The 15,000-nt window shown below is 38.2% G+C and overlaps 2 protein-coding genes across 6 annotated transcripts in view; both read right to left on the reverse strand.

The window, feature by feature from the left end:
• LOC137995568 (uncharacterized) overlaps positions 1-9,541 on the reverse strand; it is a 39,742-nt gene extending 30,201 nt beyond the window's left edge. Inside the window, exons 1-3 of one of the 5 annotated variants that reach the window (XM_068841106.1) lie at positions 5,961-9,541; positions 5,577-5,861; positions 4,924-5,015 (exon numbers count right to left, since the gene is read on the reverse strand). The gene's annotated coding sequence lies outside the window, so the exon portion shown is untranslated. Of the gene's footprint in view, positions 1-2,510; positions 2,927-4,083; positions 4,219-4,923; positions 5,227-5,576 lie in introns of those variants that run through there. The other 4 variants (XM_068841108.1, XM_068841096.1, XM_068841111.1 and 1 more) reach the window with 4 other exon arrangements.
• Positions 9,542-9,694: 153 nt separating this feature from the next.
• LOC137995601 (uncharacterized) lies at positions 9,695-13,428 on the reverse strand. Its single transcript, XM_068841130.1, has 4 exons — positions 13,144-13,428; positions 11,520-11,786; positions 10,695-10,987; positions 9,695-10,000 (listed from the first exon to the last, which is right to left on the reverse strand). The coding sequence occupies exons 1-4, from the start codon at positions 13,346-13,348 to the stop codon at positions 9,953-9,955; spliced, it is 813 nt and encodes a 270-aa protein (XP_068697231.1). The 5' UTR covers positions 13,349-13,428; the 3' UTR covers positions 9,695-9,952.
• Between the last annotated feature and the right edge of the window lie 1,572 nt (positions 13,429-15,000).

The raw sequence follows: 15,000 nt of genomic DNA on the forward strand, positions 1-15,000 counted from the left end.
CAAAATTGAACCAACAAAATGAGAATTATTGTCTATCAAGAGAAGAGCTATTGATATCAGGAGACATCGAATCGAACCCAGGCCCTGTTGCTCATGGAACGTGTATACATAAAGCACACACAATACTGAGAATTCCTTCTATAGCACTGTTATAGGCTCGAATAGCTCAAAAAGGATTGAAGTCACTAGAAAGTACCTCAGATGGTTCATGCTTTTTTTCTTCTGTTTTTCACCAGTTATACAATGATCCTTCCTATCACATGAATGTGCATGCTGCTGGAGTTGAATCCATCAGAAACAACCGTCAAAAATTATTGGACCCATTACAGAGCAATTGTGATTTGTTGTCACAGCAACATACATGGTGTGATGCACTTATTGTGCAAGCAGTTTGCAATGTATTATATGTTACTATACGTATAAATGAATCCATTGAGGGGTGGGCACCAGTAACTGTTATTAGTCCTATAAGCCGACAACAGGGAACTACTGTGAACATTGGACATCTAGACAGCACTTCAGCACTTCAGCACTTCAGTCAGATTATTATAATGACAGAATTTCAGGTTATGAAATCAGGGGTGTTACCAATTTACCGTTGTTGACTGCCCGGTCACAAGTCAACAACGGTCGTGTTCCCAGCGCGCGGTCAAATTCAAATGGACCAATCAGAGTTGAGGCTGAAACCATCTTGCGAGTTTCCGTTGTCGCTAGCCCGGTCACAAGCCTCTGACGAAAGCCGAAGAGGTGAATTTTAAGGCAAAGTTTTCGTTCGTCACGAGTCTTTCGGTCGCCGAAACACACGTATTTGGAGTGAAATTTATTGGGCTTTATGGAACTGTTGTTTTTATTGCGATTCGGGACTTTTCCTGTTGAGGTAGGAAAACTTTATTTCAAATGAGATAGTTATTTACACAATTTTTTTACGATCGGTGATTTTCCCATACAATTCTCTATATACACAAACTGTCGCATACACCACGTATTTTCAGCTTGGGGAGCCTGTGATCGCGGGAACTTTCATATCCACGAGTAACGACAGTGGCACTTTGATTGTTTAAAGAGTTAAATGCAGCTGCTGCCCAATTATTGCTTCTAGAAATAAGAGAATATTTCGGCTCCCATGTGGTTGATAACAATTTCAAAAGTTGCTGCCTAAATTTCATGACATTTTTACATAAACGTTAATTTAAAGCTTTTCCTACATTTTTGCATTTATAGAATAATCCAAGCCGAAAACATTGTGCATAATAGTAATTAATTATTTCTCCTTCCGTTCCTAATTCATGCATGCAATCAGTCCAAAGTCCTCTTTACGAGGTATGTGTAACTGAGAGAATATTATTGATAAGAAAAACTGAATTCAGGAAATAGAAAAACAAAAAGATTAAATGAGAATCCGTATCGAGTATCGATAACTTTAAATAAAAATGAGAAAAATTGTGCATTGGTAAACGCAACTGTTTGTGTAAAAGCAGGTGTGCGCTGTTTCCGTCAATAATTTATAAAGCGCTGCTTTTGTTGAATAATAACTATATACGTAATTCATCTTAGTAAACTATATAGTTTACTCATCAGAGGATCGCGCCAGCCCTTTTTTAGAAGTGAAGTTGTAAATGATTTTAAAGTAAATTGTACAGCTGCTGACCTACTTTTATGAAATAATTTTATATTTGTAAACCCCTCCTGAACTGAAATTTTTATATTTTAATTGAATGAATATTTAATAAAGGTTAAATTTTCTATTCTACTCACGAAAACATGAATACGAGAAATTCAGCTTTAAATGAAGTATGGACTGGCACATAGAGAGTAAACATCAACTTAAGCTTCTTTGAAAGAAATTTAAGACATCGAGACAATATATTGTTTTCGCACACGGTGACACAAGTTAAAGCTTTTAAATCATGAACGTATGAAAATACCGTGAGCCGTACTCAATCAAACTCAGTTAGCCGCCACTGTTTGTATTTGTGAAAACAATAGAATAAATCAATTCCTTTGTCGATGTTGAGACTTCGAATATTAAACTTTGAGTGTAGTGAGGTTTTTTTTTTTATATAACTTTGCACGTTCGTTGATGGGCATTACTAAACCACGAAAAAGCGAAACCAAAGCCCCAAAACACCATGTCGAGCCCACCATATACATCGAATACTAACCGACAAAGGTTGGATTTGAGATTAAACATCGTTTTAGGCCTAGTTAGTTATTGCTCATTGAGATTAAGATTAGGATTCAGATTAAGACTAAGATAAGGAACAATAACGTTTTAGGCCTAACTAGGCCTAAAACGATATTTAGCCTCAAATCCAACCTTTGTCGGTTAGTGTTCAATATATGGTGGGGTCATACATGGTGTTTTGATGCTTTGTCACTGAGACGGTTTGGTGCTGACACTTAAGTTCCTCAGATCATGACTGTAGTTTGTGGGAAATTAAATCGTCCTCGCATATTCTATTCGTTTGGGATCAAATCAAGTTTCAGTTAACGGAATCTATTTCACTTACCTCTTCAAAATCAGCTTCGGAATGTCTTGTTGATCAGCCCAACAACGACACTAATAATTAACTTTATAGACACTTTTTTTTAAACAGGAATGAAGTATATATCGAGTTTGCTGTGAGTTCTGCTAACAGACAAGGACAACAAATATTACCACCAGCGCCTGACGTTGAAGAAATGAGACCTCGCCTTGTAGAAGAAACCATAAATAGCCTCCAGCGATTGGCTTGGATTGCACTCATTGGCTAAAAAATGTGCCCAAGTTTAGTTTAGTTTTAACTAATCCCATAGGGTAGACAACGTTTCGGGTTCATTTGTAGAACTGACCGGCAGTAGAATTATTTAAGGACGCGTTCGATTGACCGTATTCTGGAATAGGAATACATGGAATAGAAGTTAAAAATCCTTCGCTTTTGCGGAGATTTACATTAAAATTGTCAAACATCTGCTAAAATGCTATTTTACGCAAAGCTTTATTATCCTAGTTGCTTCAAAACGCCACACATAGTGTTTTAAATCATCACTCCACATATTCTTATTCCGGAATAGGGTAAATCGAACGCATCCTCATTTATGCAGATGTAGATTCACCTTGCAAACACCAGGTGGATCATCAGACATGCCAGTTTTGACGCTTGTTTTCTTTGAAAAATAATGAATACAACTCACAAAGTTAGAATTCCGACAAGACCCAATGATTCGACATTTGAGCTTGTGTCTTTATTACGAGTGATCTCATGCTCTGTGAAACCAAAGGCCTTTTGGACCAACTGTTTAACATGCTTACTTTTTTAAGGGTTAAGGAGTTGGTTGAGGTAAAAGGCATGAGTAGAGACGAGTTGATATCATGAGCCTTCAAACAAAGGTGTTGGTGGAACCGTCGATTGGAGGCGACTATTGTATGCTTGGATTGGCAAGCATGTCCCGTTAAGATAAAGTTATTACTTTTGGCGAAGAAAAACTGCTTTTTGGTGCCGCTTTGAACTTGTGTCAAACTGGCATTAGTTACAAATGGCGGCGCACAAGGGATTTTAAAACAAAAATAAGCGATTCTGAAATTAAATTATTTCAAATGCAAAAGCTTTGAAATATTTTTTTTAATTTCAAAAAGAGTTGATTGTAAACATCATTTTTTGTGGTTAAGAGTTATTTCTTGTTGCAGTCAAGATTCCCCTTAAAATATGCGACGCGGCAAATTAATTGCGCAAAGTCAAGAGATATCATTATAAAACTGTCGTAGTCTTTCGTTAACACCATGGTCATTCGATAGCCGGAGCAATAAGTGAATGTGAAGAATAAAACTGTCAACACATTAACACTGCTACGAAAACTACTATAAACACTGACGTGGTTGCTTTTAATCAAACATGAACTCAATAATAATACATGAGCCTATTATCGCATGAGATGACGGTAATCAGTCACGTGCATACATTTTTAAAAGCCAGTATAAAATAATCATTCAGGTCTGTGAAAAATCAGGTAGACTACGATACAGTAAAGCCCCGCAAGTGAGAACCTTCCATTTTAAAATTTAGGCCTCACAGAATATTCAGTGGAAAATAACACTTCACTAACCGTTTGATGACAGGTTGACTCGTTAATTATTGCAGTATATTGATTTCCTTAGCAGTTGTATTTACATCCCGGCCATGCAGCAGAATACTGGCTTCGACGAGTCTTGAAGCTAGTTAGTTCTGGTAAAATCTGGTCCTTAAATAACAGACATGGAATGCAAATTCCTATAAATTACTTTCTCAAGTTCACATAATACGCTTATTTTCTTTTTGGCGATGACAAAATTGTAATAGAGGTTTGTCCCTAGAGAACATCGTGTTTTTGACCTCTGCAGCACCATGGCGTGTTTTCACGAATCTAAAACACTGCTGCTCGTTTTTAGTTAGACATAACTTAAAATAAGGTTAGTTAAATCGGCGTCATCAGGACAGAGAGAAGAATGTTAATTAACTTTTGTCAACGGCTAGCCTCACGCTACGAAATCAAGCTATGAACATTTCATCCATTAGTCTAAGAGATACCTAGCAGATCATAGTACTCCCTTCCTTGTTTCTATTATCTCTGATGAAACGAAACAAAACTTTGAACCATGCAGTCGATTTTTGCAGGTAGTTCCGTCAACAAAGTCAATAAATTTGCACCACTTCTTTTGGAATGAATAATTTCTGTCTTTTTTTCAGCATGATGTTTAAAACAGTTATCGTTTTGTATACAATATAAACTATAAAAAGGAAGAAATAAAATAAATCGCATATTCTTTCACCAGAAACAAGCTGGCTTTCCGAAAGAGTTTCAGTAGCCAGAAAATAACATACCCAGCAGCAGCCTGGACAAAAATTTGCCCTTGCCAAAGCATTAATTCGCTGCGGAATCAGAACTGAGATATATTAAAGCTCTAACCTGAAAGTATGATATTGGAAGTGACTGTTCCTGGTCGTCAGTTGAGAGCCGTTCTGTTTAAAGCCTCTGCGGTCAGTTTTTCCTTGAAACACCTATCCAATAGGTCAGACAGAGAGGATGAATCCAAACGAGATGGAGATTGTTTAAGAGTTTAAGACACCGAGAGTCGCTTCGGGGAGGCTTCGGGGACGAAATCAATTGTTTAAGAATGAGAAAAAAAACATATTTGGCATAAAATTTATCTTGAATATTCCATTACGTAGTTATATTGGCCACAGAACAAAATCGTTTCATTTCGAACCATTTCCCTTCCGGGCCTTTATTCAGTCTCGGTGCACTTGTTTTAAAATCTTCTCATAATGATAATTTATGAGTATGTCTTCGACTGATTAAGAGAACCGATAGCTTTGTAAATTAATTGACTTAAACTGTGGCTAGACTGTATTAATATTTGACTCCGCTAGAAGTGAATTTTGATCATGCCCTCATAGTGCCTTTTTCTACTGAAGTCGTAGAAAAGCGTGAAAATTGGAGGGGTTAACTAAATACCCGCACAAAACCGGCAGCGAGTACATTTCTTTTTTAGGTGTAAACAGGACCTGAATTGATGATTGATTACTGACTGTCAAATGCAACCTTCAATTTTTAAAAACCTTTTTGACTCGCAGTAGGTGGTACTTTATTCCACTGACAGCTTGTCTTGTCATGTGAATGCAAATACAACAAAATTCGGGTTAACAGCCCCTTCCGGAATAAGCTTTCCTTGTTGTAGGAGCTGTAGGAGGTCAACTGAATGTACGCTACGACTTCTTCTGCTTCTTGCCAATGGTTCATCCATCGTCTTGGCGATTTGCAGTTTGCCTTTTTGCGGTAGTTACAAAGTAGGTTTCCTTCACCTTTATTACGACAGTAAAGCCGGCTCGGATGCATTACGCTGACTGTAATAAAAATAATGAATAAGAACTCCGTAATCATAAAACCTTTTAAGATCGAGAAGAACCACTGTCTTTGAAGGAAGTCAGCGTTGGAGTACTAACGATGTCGCTTGGTAGCTAATTCCAGTCCCTTGAAGTTCTCGAGAAAAAGGAGAACCTGTATTTGTTCATGGAGCTGTACGGTATGGTTTGCGTTCGACGTCGGGAGAACGCAATTTCTAATCTTGGTTATCCTGTGCGTAGGGTGGCATTAGCTCGAGTACCTTGCATACACATCTCGGTTTTGATACGTCATATGCGCAAATGACGATCGCGCACCTCATGATTGTCTGTATGCAGTCAATTTGCACCAACACTCTGATTTTGGCAAGGGAATTTATTTTCGTAAAAATCTCCAGTTTTTAAACAATTTAGTAAATTTCGTGACGTCATCGCCTCTAAACTTCAATCCTTCCATTTTTAGCCACATCCACAAGCCTCGCATATTAGTACTTTCGACAGACGAATACAAAAGCATCGTCTTTATGGCATCTCGACTCGTCTAGTGATTCTAACCACCAAACGCACTTCATAATCAATGATTACGTGGTATCCGTGTGGCAGACCTCGTTTAAAAATGGCTGGAGTGTCGTCGTATGACATGGAAATTCGCGACGATCTTGTCACGGAGCGCTTGGCTTCATACTGTTATATCGGATATACGTCATGCATTAGGTGTCTTTCGCTACGTGCGTTAAGGAATTTATGCTCGTGACTTGAAGATTAAGGTCACGTTTTTGAAGAACTTATTGGCTAGTCCTTTCTTCGAATTAATGCATTCTTTGACTGAATTCGCAGAGGAATGGAAGTATCCCTCAAATGATCTTCGCCTGCTCTCAGAGCTAGCAACCTTAGCCTCCTTTGAAATCGATTTATTCGATCAAGCGCGATGGAACATTACATCTCTTACCTGTATTTCCAGTTCCCACGGCTGTTACTAAAAATATTTTTATGAAATTGAGAGAAGTGATGCTCGCACTTAGGACCACAATTTAAGTAATTGCCTCAAAACCAAAATAAAATAACAAGACGAATAATCTCCGTTCAAGAGATTCGATCACAAGGCTATTTAACATGATGCTAACGCTAGTAGTGTGTTGCAGTAGCCGTTCGTACAGAAACGCGCGGCGGCTCTCTGTGCACCATGAAGTCTAAAGCCGTGTTCACACTCAACGTTGATTATGATCAACTGAAGTGTATATCAGGCTATCATACTCCATTCAATTTTATTCAATTATGGTTCTGTTCACATCTGCGAAAATTCAAATACAATACGCAGGGTAACCTCGCAGTGTGAAACATAAAGGCGCCGTATCGCGTGGCTGCCACGATTATCATCACCATCACGTGCTTGAGGTGAGAAGAGAACCAAGGATAGCTTCCGAGAATAGAAGACAAATCCAAACCTTCGCTCCATAATGCGATTAGAAGTTTCGTCTGCTCATACCACCACGTGTTCGCCATTCTGTTCAATTACGCATTGTAATTACTTCAAACAACCCCTTTGAGGTTGTTTGAAGTAATTACAATCCAGTTATAATCAGGGACTGCAATTAGCTGATGTGAATCCATTTCATATTTAATTCGATTATAATTCGATCATATTCGAGGCCTAATGCGAACACGGCTTAAGATTATCAGATTTATGATGTGGAACCCAAATTGAAGATACACATCCAAATTTAGGTCTAATGGGTCTGAAAATCTCTTCAAAGACTATACAGTGGATAAGTTACAATCCAGAGTATAAAATATACCTCACGTCAAACGTTAGTCAAGGTTTTAGTTTTTCATAGACGCCTTTACTTAGATGTGCTTAGAGTGTGCAGTTTCACCGTTAGGTGAGCAAATAACAGAAAGAATAAAATGTTTGCACAGATTGAAACTGTCGGAGTGATTTACCCACCGGATAAAGTAGTCAGGGCTTTGAACAACTGTTGTCTGTATAACTGCTGGAGGGAGCAGATTTTATTAGTTGTCAATACTGGTAACAAGACCCTAGGGCTTTGAAGGGTGGATTTTTAGGTTCCGAGGCTAGCCAGCTAGCTTTTTGGACAACTGGGGGCCAGATCTGTAAACTATCTGTGAGCACACTCATTCAAGTAATATACAAAATACTGGAAGAAAAAGCCTGACTAAAGCTGGACTACCATCCTGATTCTTTCTTGTGTTTTATCTTACTGACGTGTTTTGCGATATTCTCCCCCCTCCTCCGACAGCTTTCAGCAAAATTCGGCGCACACGTACAGTACCCTCGTACGAACTTGTGAACGCCCTAAAGTCCTAAGCGGGATTTCATGTGGTGATAAGTGGCGGTACAACAAAGCTACCGAACAGAAACTTTGAAAGTACCCGAAGAAGTCACGAAAGACGAACGAGGTAGCCCAACAGGGTGATTGGGGATTATGACGGCGTCGAAGATGCCAAAATTTAGTGACTTTGCGAATGAAACCATTTTAATAGGCTTTTCCTTGCCTTTTAAACAACCCAAAACAGCTGTACAATTTTTGACAGTTTTTAAACTGTCTGGTGTTTGACACCATACAGTTCACTAGAAAACTGTCTATGAAGTCGGCACGAGGGCTGGTCACTATCGATTCGCATTTGGTTCACTGGTTCTCGCAGTGTACATCGGAAAGATAGCCAGCAAACAGGGGCAAAGACATGTGCAACACACCGGCAATGTTACGGTACCGTATGAAAAATGATTGCTTAACAAGAAGCACTCGTTATTTTGCCGTACTAAATTGGTCACCTAAGCAACAGGAAAGCCATTTAAAAAGGTCCTATAAATTGTCTTTAAATGGTTACATCTTAAAAAAGAACTGTTATAAAGCTGGAAAGTACAAATGTAATGTGTAGGCCAATATAACAGTCTATGAAAATATTTGTAAAATTCTCTGGAGTAGATTCAGAGCCACGTTAAATATTCCAGTTGCGAAGGTAGCGCTGAATTCGCCCTAGAGAATCTTTTGAACTTTGCACAGAGTTTTTTTTTAAGCTAGCCTGTTCATTACGTTCCAGCAATAACAATTATTGGGGTCATTGAAAGAGTTTTTGTGATACAAGCAAAGACGAAACATAGGGAGTTTTAAAATGGATTGCATGTTACTGTGGTAACGTCATAATATTGAGTGCATTTTGTTTACAAAGCTGCTTGGTGATACAGTGTTGAAAAGTCAATCCTTCTAATACTACACTTTCTCAAGTGTTAAAACTGTTCTCCTTACGTAGAACTCATGATCTCTGGGATACCATTGCTATACCTGCCAACTCTCACGTCTTAGGCGTGAGTCTCACGCCTGCGGGTTGAAAACTTCGATCTCACGCCGGCTCACGCTTGCGGGCCAATTTCTCACGCCTGATTGAAAACAATGAGTTGTTGCCGTCTTGCTTGACACAATTTCCAAAAAATGTGTTAACTCAGACCCATGTAAGGAACGAAAACCATGTGTAAAATAAATAAATGACAATACCTTCCTCGCGATCTCTGATTTTGAGCGAGCTCGCGTTTATACGCGTTTATACATCTTCGACAGACTTCGGACTTTTTCGGAAGACGTCGGAAATCTTCGGAAATGATCGTGCCGTCTTCGAAAATCCCAGCACTCCCAGGATGAAAATCACACGCCTATATCTCAGAAAAAGTTGGCAGGTATACATTGCAGTGCTCTCAAATGAAGCTGTTAAGCCAAACTAGGAGATGATCATTTTGTGAGTGCCTGACAAACCTGTCATACATATTCACACAAAGAGACTTGAAAATAATATGAAAGAGTAATTTACAGTTCCTACAATTATCAAAATTGACTAATTTTTATTTCAAAATAATACATAACAGCCTCAAGACAAATCCAGTGAAAGTTGACAACAACAATCTAACTTGCTATGTTATGCAATCTGAAGCAGCCACAAAGCATTAACATAAATTTGCACCGTCTTAGAAAGCATGCAGATCAGGCATTGAAGGATATCCCATAATATCAACTGGATTTTTCCGTTATACACTGATTATTTTCTTCCTTGTAAAATTTTTTATTTCTGGTGGAAGTGGTTTATCCAACTACCATAGTATTCTCATCAAGGAAAGTGTATTCAGGAACCTGTAATTCAAAACAAGAGAAGAAAATGCCAAAATGAATTAATTAATAAGTCTGCAATAATTATATTGTAATTATTTATCAAAGAACAATACCTTCTTCAAAACAACACCAGAATAAGAATTCCCCCACCCACCCCCCCCCACTTTTTGAAAATTGAAACTATATTCTCATGAAAATCAACAGGCAAAATAATCAGAACCTGTTCATACAGTTGTTTGAATGTTATAATTACATGTACATGTATGTCTCACTTAACACATGTATTTCAACATTTCCCTACTCTCATTTAAAATTAACCAGTGGGCCTAAAGAGTGGTCTACATTGTATGAAAGAGAATTTACTTACCACTTTAAAATTGCAGTGATTACCGCAAGTCTTCTAAAATTGAGTTTGAAATCCCAAAACATCTGTACTTTAAACTAAATTCAATGCCTACATGAACTTTGCAATTTTAATCCTTTGAGTTGATGACACAATTTTCTCCTCTAGTCAACACAACTATCTTAAAATTTTGAAGTCAGCAATAGCGGCTCCTCAAACAGGAAAATTCTATATTCTACTTGTAATGGACAAACACGCTATCAAAGCTAAGGGTTTAACGTTTTGAGTAACGGAATTGATAAACATAATTTCCAGTGCAAACAAATAACTTATTGCTAACTGAGATATTCTTCTTATTTCTTCTTCTCTCACCTCAAGATTTAGTGGTGCTGGTCCCTTTCTGATCCTTCCAGACACATCGTAGTGAGATCCGTGGCAGGGACAATAATATCCTCCATATTCCCCAGAATTAGCAAGAGGAACACAGCCAAGATGAGTACATACACCAATCACCACTAGCCAATCATCTCTGACAACACGTGCCGTGTCATCCTCTGGATCACGCAAACTAGCTGTATCAACTTTGCGAACGTCTTCAACTTCTTCAGAAGACCGATGACGGACAAACAACGGCTTTCCACGCCACTTAAACACCATGTTCTTTCCTAAATAAACAAGGAAAATTTGCTATCTTGTGATAAAATGCCAACAGAAAGTCCATAAAATCTGTCTGTTAAAATACAGCTTTCCAAGGTGAGAGACGAACCTGGTACTTCATGTTCCAAGGTGGGTTTTCTGGCTAAGCAAATTTATTTACATGTACTTAAGGGGAACAATAATTTAATAAAAGAACAAAAACATTTCCATTTTTTGAACAGTAGTTTCATGGTTTCTACATCAATATCTGTATGGGAATTCCAAGTTTACAAGTTTATTATGTTCTGTGAACAATTTGTATATGTACATTGAAAAGGACCGAAACGATTTTACTATAATCCACATTATTTTATTATAATCCACAAACAAACAAACAAACATTACCTAGTTTAGCAAATTATCTGCTAAGAAAAATAACTCTAGATACTTTTACAGTCATTGCCAGGAAAACTGCAACGTGATTTTCACAGTTTTTCCATGGCAGACAATTCCATATTAGTAGGATTTTGATCTTGTTTTCAATTTTGTCAACCACTTCACCTTCTGGAATAGTTGACAAATCCACTTCAATTTTTGCCATAGCCAAGACATCAGCTGATGCACTCATTGTTGACAGAAAATCAACCACCACGTTCTTTCCAATGTGTACACCAGTTACACCCATCCCAGCCACCATGAGATATGTAAATGCTCGCCGATTGATTTCTGTTGAGGTTGATGTGTTAGGATCCAAAGATGATTCCCTTCTGTAGGATGAAAAGTCTGGCATGGAAACATCTGTATGGCTATATCTTACTTGAGTCTTTCCTAACAATAGACATCATGACCATATGGTTAAAAATTCATACTATTCAACTTCCAAAGAACATTCCTCAGAATCGTAAAACAATGAATTTTGTGAGACTACATTTTTTAAAATACTGTAGACACAAGGTTCAAACCAGGTGATAGCCCACACTTCAAATATATACATTTCTTTCAATTAGATACACAGCAGTTCCAAAATACTCTGTAACCAGCATAATGATTTTCCCTGTCACATCATCTATTGTCATTTATGTAGCCAAAAGAGATTGATTGGCTGTTAAAACAAACAGTTCCAGTGGTCGACAAAAATGAATATCAAAGGAAAGGAAAGGAACTTTATTTAAAATAAACTGTCCAGTCATTCTAGCACTAGAGCGTTAATTGGGAACACTGTAAACTGAAATCAACAATTAACACAAATCAAGTCAAAGGTTGGTTTTTGAGGAAAGGGGAAAACCGTAGTAGCTGGAGAAAAACCTCTCAGTGCAGACAGAACCAACAAACTCAACCCACATATGACGCCGAGTCTGGGAATCGAACCTGGTCACAATGGTGGGAGGCGAGGCGAGCGCTCTCACCACTGCACCATCCCTGAGCGTTAAAAACAAAAATTAATGTTTGTAAACATTGAGTATGGCTATTGCATACAAACCTTGGCAGAATGATTTAAGAATGCATCTAGCCATTGTGGCATCCTCTGAAGAATGACACATGCCATTCACATGCAAATAAATGGCCTTTTTTCTTGGATTTAGTCACCTCGGCATCATCACTCACAACATTGCCTATTGACACCGAGGACGCCCCCAGTTGACAAGTAATACCGTTTGGCGTTATCACTCCCAGGGGTCAATGGGCTAATATTATTGCTGACCGCCTGGGAAAGCTTCCATCAAAGGAACAACAGCTTTCGAGAACACAACACTTTATTCTCAGCTCACATGCAGCCATGTTCGTTTTACACACACAATACGGCCCATGCGGAATACTGCGGACCCCTATGATACAACGACAGAACTACCTCCTATCAACATTATTACGTGTACAGTACAAGTGTAGTATGATTGACCAATACACTAATAACCAAGCTGAGCAGTGCCTTTTTATAAGCACGCACAATCACGGTGCAATAAGAAAATGGTTTGTTCACTGAACGGACTATTAAAAATTAACCCAAAACAAAAACTAAACAAAAATACTGTCCGACTGCCAGACATCTTTTCAATGCATGTGTAGAAAGATTATATTTGCTTAACTGTGGCTTCAACTCGAAGCGTTCGTTAATCATCGTATACCCAAAAACAACATTCGAGGCAATATTCGGTATTAAAAAGAAAAGAAAAACCTCTAAACTCACCAAAATGTGTCGTAGTAGCCACAAGATTGCCTGTGGGCGCGAGTTTTGCTATCGAGTGGTTTGTGAAAGTAGACGGCGGACTCTGTACTGTCTCAACAGCTGGAATTACGACAGCAGAAGCCCCTTTCAAGGAATGTGCAATATGCGTAGTAGTAGCAGTTAGATAACGTGAAAACCCAGGGGAAATACACTTTGAAGAGAACATCCTGGACAATATTTTCCAGTCAATGAAAGACCGGCTCTTTACTTAAATTTTTTAAAGATGGCCGACGATATTACGTCACAATTTACCCCAATGCAATGTGGTGACAACCTAGGTACTTCATGTATCCCCTATTATAGTGTATTTAAATTATAACGTATTTTCCACTCGTACCTATTATAGTGTCTTTAAATAATTAGCCCTGTCATAATTTTGCTCTCTTGAGTACATATTTGAATGGACGCCTCTTTTAGACAGTTCCTGTAGTATTCATTTAGCAATGGTTTTTGCCCTATGAGGCTTTACATTTGAATCTCTATACTGCTGTGTGATACCTTTTCTTCCAAGAAAATAGTTGGTCTCGAAAGTAATGTTTTTAGTTTCTTGGTGTTGATTTTCTCAGCAGTAATGTGAATGTAACCTTATGGCGTCTCGCTTTTGCGCCAATTTAATTCTAGGCTTGACCGATATATTCATCGGCGGTAGAAGCGATTTATTTTCTGGTTTTAAATGTTTGACCCGGGCCCGGGTTCATTTTGTTTTTGAACGCCTGTTACATTGTGCCCTGTATCAGTGAGGTAGCTGGCTTCTTATAGGGTTTGTATGCCTTTTTTTCTGCATTTCTTAGCAGATCGTTATGCTCTTTGGAGGCGTTGTTCCTTTTTTTTTTAATTCTTTCACTCGTTCTTCTGACTTCTTCAGCGTGTTTTGGTTTGTGGCCATGGTCAGTATTTGTCCTCCTTGAACCTCTGGAGTTAATTCGTTCTCGTCGATGCTCTTTTTGATATTTGATGTGTCAATGTCTTTAGGTCGCTTCTTTGTCGAGGCATCAAGATAACCCGACTCTAGATAGAAGTTCTCTGACATATTGTTTGGTCAGGCAGGACCGCGGTTTCGATCCTATCATGTGGATCTCATCAGTTGCCGATAGCTTGATTTAAGGTGAAGAGCTCAGTTTGTCTCTCCTTGTTTCTCATATATCATTCTCACATTCGCTCAAAATAAAATTTGTAACAAATAAATATTAGAATTTGGTATCTTTGTAAATATTCTATAAAATTATTTGTGCCCACAATAAAAATTAGAGGATGGGTCTTATCGCCTTGAATAATGATTCTATAATAAAATGAAAAAGAGCATTTACATGTAGTAGTAGTGTTAAAACTTTACAGAGGGGCTGTGTTGGTGAATGGAGTATGGCATCATTATGATGGGCTGTAGGAGAGGAATTCCAGAGGGCAGGGACTGCAAAATGTACAGGGAAGCCGTCCACTCCAAGTGGCTTCCTCCTCTCTCACTGTGTGTACATTTTCGAAAAGATTTTGCATTAAAAAGTGGCCTGTATCCTTTGATCTGTTGTGAGTGTAGAATAATTTATAAATCACAAAAACATAGATAATGAATGAAGATTTCACTGTTAAAAAAAGTAATATTTGTCTAAAAAAAATCGTGAGCTCCTTGTGCAGGGGGTTTCACCTGGAAAAAAAATTCCTGCACAAGCAGTGCGCGAAACCAAAAAAATCTAACCAGCTGAAAATCCCCCACACCCCACATCACTTTTCTAATGGTCCGTCCCCTATCTATCATCTCATATCCAACGCGCGCTCATAGAATAATTGTTAAATATACCCCTAAAAACCCATTTACACCCATGT

This window comes from Montipora foliosa, chromosome 1 (assembly GCF_036669935.1).
Source record: "Montipora foliosa isolate CH-2021 chromosome 1, ASM3666993v2, whole genome shotgun sequence".
Lineage (NCBI taxonomy): Eukaryota > Metazoa > Cnidaria > Anthozoa > Scleractinia > Acroporidae > Montipora > Montipora foliosa.